The sequence below is a fragment of the Notothenia coriiceps genome, unplaced genomic scaffold, assembly GCF_000735185.1.
Source record: "Notothenia coriiceps isolate Sejong01 unplaced genomic scaffold, NC01 NC01_scaffold00007371, whole genome shotgun sequence".
NCBI classification, from domain to species: Eukaryota; Metazoa; Chordata; class Actinopteri; order Perciformes; family Nototheniidae; genus Notothenia; species Notothenia coriiceps.
In genome coordinates, this window is record NW_011340072.1 from 286,317 (window position 1) to 292,831 (window position 6,515).

General features: G+C 41.8%; 1 protein-coding gene across 1 annotated transcript in view; it reads left to right on the top strand.

Moving 5' to 3' along the window:
• The first annotated feature begins 757 nt into the window (after positions 1-757).
• The window catches only part of rhcgb (Rh family, C glycoprotein b), a 9,253-nt gene continuing 3,495 nt past the window's right edge, over positions 758-6,515 (top strand). Inside the window, exons 1-5 of the mRNA XM_010769479.1 lie at positions 758-998; positions 1,984-2,173; positions 5,103-5,253; positions 5,462-5,609; positions 5,724-5,890. Coding sequence (XP_010767781.1) covers positions 779-998; positions 1,984-2,173; positions 5,103-5,253; positions 5,462-5,609; positions 5,724-5,890 — 876 coding nt within the window. The 5' untranslated portion in view covers positions 758-778. The remainder of the gene's footprint in view (positions 999-1,983; positions 2,174-5,102; positions 5,254-5,461; positions 5,610-5,723; positions 5,891-6,515) is intronic.

Here is a 6,515-nt window from a genome sequence, read left to right on the forward strand (position 1 = left end):
GAACCCTGCGTCTGTGATGGTTGACTGAGTCCAACACGTCCTGCATCTTTCTAATGGGGCCCAGCATGTTTATTCATTATTTACAGTTGATGCTTCAAAGGCACAGGAAACAACTAGTGAGACAAGGACAAGTTCAGGTCCGTTAGAGACCTTTAACTATAGAGAAAAGCTTCATATGGTATACAAAAAGGGAATGTTAATCTCTCTTAACATGCTAAGAGTGTTTATGTTAAGAGAGGGGCTTCCAGAAAATATAAAACCTCTGTAATCCCTCAGACTGGATAACAAATGTGTTTTATCCTACCAGACAAGATATAACCAAAACAATCTGTTGAGAAGACGTCCTTAAACTTCATCATCCTTCTCTTGTTCAATCAGGATGTGGAGCATGTCTTTTGTGTCCTTAGTAGAAGAAGTACTTTACTTATATATATTACAATATCTCACAAAGTGTGATGATCGACACTCTACTATAAGAAAAGCTATAGGGAAAGAGTAAATTCTATTCTATTCTACTATATTCCTCTATATAAATATATATTTATTATTATTAAAAAGCATTAAGCATCCCTTACTTAAGATGTGTCACCACCTGAAGTGTGTAGTGAAGTGGAGGGAGTGACTATGGGAGTGTCCTCATATTAAAGCAAACAGCTACCTTGCCTATCTTTACTTGTGCTAAAGATGCTCTGGGCCGTTAAGTGGCTGCAACTTTTGCAAAGGACTTTTTTATAACTAAGAAAAGAAGAAAAAACAACACTCAAAACCTACCTAAACAATGGGCTGTGTTCAAAGCTTCAGGGAATTGTGTGACCGTCCAAAGAATACTAATGTTCGCATCAGTCTCCCGGCAGTTTGCATTGTGTGGGAAACAGCCATGATCATCTTGTTTGGGATTTTTATTCGTTACGATGATGATTCAGATTCGCACTGGATAGATGACAGAAAGGAAACAAATAAGAGTGACATGGAGAATGAGTTCTACTTCAGATATCCAAGTAAGTGTCTTCATTTAAGTGTTTGATTCCTTCTCACTCTCTTTATATATCTTGGTAACTTGTATTTCTATTAATCTAGCAACCATTAAAACAATTCGCATCTTAATGTATACTAATATCTACATCTTATGCATCCACATTTCTCCACGTTGAACATTTGTTTTATCTTTTTAATGTTTTTTGTACATACCTGTTGACCCATCAGCATATTCCTACATAGCTGACAAGGCTCTGACACCCACAGGTGCACATCTCCATGGATGGTTGACTCCCCTCAGACTTTTTTATCTAGTTTAACAAACAAGCTAACTCTTACAACTTTATACAGATACAAAAGGTGTTTCATTTGGCCACATAAATGCGGATACAAATATGTATTTTATTTATTTCAAGCCTTGAAAATGTATTTGGATCTGTATGTTCGTGTCAAATGGGTGTTGTTTATTTCTCTCCTCTCCTGACCACCCTCGGTGTCAGTGTCAGGCTGTCATTGAGCCATCTCAGATATGGTGTTGGATGTGAGGATAAATCGACGTCCTAACACGGTATATTGTCAGTATAGACTCCTAAAGTCACGCAACCTTCCTTTACAACAAAGGGGGGGGGTGTGAACCTATTGTAGTATGAGGTGTGTCGGGCACTTACAGTATTATGATGTAAAGTTTGTAAACGATACCTGCTGGTATCCCCCAGCCACTGGTTATAGCATATACAAACTGTCTCAAAAGAAGAGACACCTTTTGCAAAAAACGTTTATATTTTTGAACAATAGATCATATCAGAAGCACATCAGAATTTCTTTTGGAAAATGTCGCACATCCCAGATTTCCTGTCCTTTCAGTGTCAGTTATCGTCAAAGTATTGTATTTAGCTTATTTTATTTCAGGTTTTCCCATTTCCTTTTAGTATGTAATATGTGTATCATCTTGCATACACCTAAATGTTTCATATATTTTATCTCTCCCTTCTGTCATCTTTGCCCCAGGTTTTCAGGATGTGCATGTGATGATTTTTGTTGGATTTGGCTTCCTGATGACATTTCTTAAGCGCTACAGCTTTGGTGCGGTGGGTTTCAACTTCCTCATTGCTGCCTTTGGCCTCCAATGGGCGCTGCTAATGCAAGGCTGGTTCGGCTCCCTGGGCCCCGATGGAAAGATCAAAATTGGAGTTGAAAGGTAATCAGTTTTATTCTCAATGAGTCAAAAGCATTCCTTTTTCTTTTGTTTTATTTTGATTAAATACAGTGACCATCTTAAGCAAATATTATTCAGCTCTATTGTTCAGAAGAAAAAACACAGAGGTAAAGCAACCAGTCTGATTGACAGGATCCCATACAGATATATCCGTGCACCCACAGCTTCAGTGTTTTTGGACTGACTTCATAGGCGTCGCGTGAGGCTCAGGTTTGGGAAGGCTAAATAACTTTTTTTACCTGACGCTGCCCGCCTCCTGCGCGTCTATAAAAAATAGATCAACTCAGTGAAAGCACCGCCTGCTGACCAATCAGAGCTCAGTGTGCGGAGTTTAAATCTATCAAGTCATTTCACAGGATAAATGAAATACAGTTTAAACTGCTGTATGCAGAGAAGACGCCGACGTGTCGCACTTTATCATTCATTATAATATCATAATATATCACATTTCCTTATCTGAGTCAGCTTCTCGAGCCGTATCTGGTCGTGCATCACCTACATTGTCTCATAGGCTACTGTATGCAGAAGTATTATTTTAAGCAACACATTAAGTTGACTAAACACTCAACTCAAATGTAATTAAAGTCAGATCCACTCGTGTCTTAGATGGGGCAGTCATGTCATAAAACTGTTGTACGCTTTCAAACACTCGGTAGTTATTTTTTAACCAGTTGTTCTATATTCACCTTGCAGGTGCAACTATGTGGCTTGTATCCTTGATTATATGTTTAAATCATGGATGTTTAAAGTTCATATTTGTCTAATATTAGTTACTTTTCATTAATGAAGTATGACGCTGCGCTGTCCCTATTTGTGATTGGTCAAATGTTGCTAACCCCGCCCCTTTCACGTGAACGCGCTCTCAGCTGGAGAGAGAAACCCCATGGGAGCCTGCCTGCAGGCAGCAGTCTCAGGACACCTACACTCTGAGGACACCTCCACTCTCAGGACAGGAAGTGCACGCTAAGAATTCCAAAATAGAATCGCCACTATCAGTACAGCGCCACTTTCCAAACAGGAAATGCACGCAAATACAAAATAAAATCGTATTGTGACACTTATTATATACATATGTATGTATATATCTACATATATAGATATATACGGACACCTTGTATTGTAGTTACTATCAGTACAGCCGCAGCGCCACTTTCCGAACAGGAAATGCACGCAAATACAAAATAAAATCGTACTGCCACTTATTATATACATATGTACTGTATATATAGATATATATAAAAATAGGGACACCTTGTATTGTTTACTCTCAGTACAACGCCACTTTCCGAACAGGAAATGCACGCTAATACAACATAAAATCGCACTGACACTTATTATCTATATACAGTTGCAAGAAAAAGTACAGTATGTGAACCCTTTGGAACTACCTGGATCTCTGCATAAATTGGTCATAAAATGTGTTCTGATCTTCATCTAAGTCACAACAATAGACAAACACAGTCTGCTTAAGCTAAAACCACACAAACAATTATATGTTTTTATGTTTTTATTGAACACACCATGTAAACATTCAAAGTGCAGGGTGGAAAAAGTATGTGAACCCTTGGATTTAATAACTGGTTGACCCTCCTTTGGCAGCAATAACCTCAACCAAACGTTTCCTATAGTTGCATATCAGACCTGCACAACGGTCAGGAGGAATTTTGGACCATTCCTCTTTACAAAACTGTTTCAGTTCAGCAATATTCTTGGGATGTCTGGTGTGAATCGCTCTCTTGAGGTCACGCCACAGCATCTCAATTGGGTTGAGGTCAGGACTCTGACTGGGCCACTCCAGAAGGCGTATTTTCTTCTGTTGAAGCCATTCTGTTGTTGATTTACTTCTGTGCTTTGGGTCGTTGTCCTGTTGCATCACCCATCTTCTGTTGAGCTTCAATTGGTGGACAGATGGCCTTAAGTTCTCCAGCAAAATGTCTTGATAAACTTGAGAATTCATTTTTCCGTCGATGATGGCAATCTGTCCAAGCTCTGAGGCAGCAAAGCAGCCCCAAACCATGATGCTCCCTCCACCATACTTCTCAGTTGGGATGAGGTTTTGATGTTGGTGTGCTGTGCCTTTTTTTCTCCACACATAGCGTTGTGTGTTCCTTCCAGGAGACACCTGAGAAGGGCTGTGTCCCCGGTAGAAACCGGGTGAAATAGCCAAAACCTCCGTGATGAGTCTCCATTGTGATTTGAAAACTTCCATCAAACGAGTCTTTCGGGGGCCGGGGAAAAAACGTGTTCTTCAGAATCGTCACTTCCTGTACTGACAGTGCAGGTGTCCTGAGAGTGTTAGGGTTAGTTTAGATAACTCAAACATATCCAGGGTATGTTGAACTGGCTTCGTAGTACAGGGCACAGGTGGCTGCATAGCAGCGCTAATGTCAAAGACACAAACATTATACATTATATTTTTATTTTACCAGGATGCAGTGACACAAATATTTGGGAAGGCTTAGCCTTCCCTAGCCTACAGTACCCGCCGCCCTTGACTGACTTGTACCTGGAATGTAAACAGAGACTTACAGTAAGGCTACTTAGAAGATGATACTATTGAAGGGCTAGTCGTTATGTGTCAACAGATATAATAGGCGCCTACCTGTATGATAGAAAGAAAGAAGAGTTGGATAAATAGATAAGCTCATGATTGCTTCAGTGCTGAAATGTACTGTTTATTTGGTTTACTGTTGTTAGGCTACATCAGTACAACCTAGCAATATCCAATGCAAATACTGTCTAATGTCACGCCACAACAGGATAGATAGATAGATAGATAGATAGATTGTCCTTTAGGTACCTAGTTATTGTGACGTATGACATTTTTAAACTTACCCTGACAACGGATTTCAAATGATCTCATATGGTCTTGTTTGTCCTCTATGTTTTTAATGTCCTTTCCCCTCCTCAGCCTGATAAATGCTGACTTCTGTGTGGCGAGCTGCCTGATCGCCTACGGGGCGGTGCTCGGCAAAGCCAGTGCAGTCCAGCTAATGGTCATGACTCTGTTTGGGATCACATTGTTTGCTGTGGAGGAACATATTATCATACATATCATACATGTAAGTTAAAAAAGTAATTTGTTTTTGTTTTGATGTCATTCAGCAAGAGATACCATCTAATCGTGTAACATGTTTATTATGGCTAATCTGCCCTCTCACACTGAAACTGGGCAAACGCCTGAATCCTGTGACTCACAGTTGTCTTGTGTGCTAATGCTATGTAACTTATTCCACCCACCCATTATTTCTAATTTGATCTTTTATGAAGGCCAAAGATGCAGGAGGCTCCATGGTGATCCACACCTTTGGAGCTTATTATGGTCTTTCCATCTCGTGGATGCTCTATCGGCCAAACCTGAACCAGAGCAGTCGTCTGCAGTGCTCCGTCTACCAATCAGATGTCTTTGCCATGATTGGTGGGCATATTTAATTACATACTCGTTCTTTTTTTTTCTTCACAATACTTACCACTATTTTGGATGTCCTGTGGATCTGCTGTCTTTTTAAGGTTAACCCTGCTTTATGTGTAGGCACCCTCTTCCTGTGGATGTTCTGGCCCAGCTTCAACTCGGCCATCACGGACCACGGGGACGGGCAGCACCGAGCAGTCATCAACACCTACCTGGCTCTGGCCTCAACCGTGCTCACTACTGTGGCCGTGTCCAGCCTTTTCCAGAAGCATGGGAAACTAGACATGGTGACGATCAGCACTGTTTTTATGTCAGTCACAGCACTTAAAGGTCCCATGTAATGCATTTCTGCCCCAGAACGCTTCGTTGGAGATTTCTCTTTTTCCGTTGTTTTCTTCCTGGGTAGTGACGTGCCCATACCCAAATGGACCCATTGGAGCAATCCGTGGAGCTCCTCACACACACACACTTTCTCAGCGGCGAAACTGTGACGCGCTGGGGGGTGCTAATGGAGCCTCGCAGCTGCGAAACTGTGGCGCGCTTACACTGTAGGTGCACCGTGTTTAGGGGTGCGGGTGCTAGTGGAGCCGCGCAGATGGGGGTGCTGCAGCCCCATCAGCACACCCCCCCTTTTCCCTCGTCCATTCACGATGTCTCGCTGTCAAGCTGGAAATGAACCCAGCTCACACTGTCCACTCCTCGCAGCAGCGAGCCACGCAACGTCCCGCCAACACGGCACCCAGACCCCACGCAGCATTCTCATCTGTTTGTCATTACTGGTGTCATTTTCTGATTGCTAACGCCATTGTAACACACAATCACTGATGTTCCGCTGTAACGGTGGTAGACTCATCAGAACAGAGTTGTCAAGCTGACCAATTAGAGCACAGTGGGCTCACAGCGAGGGCGGGG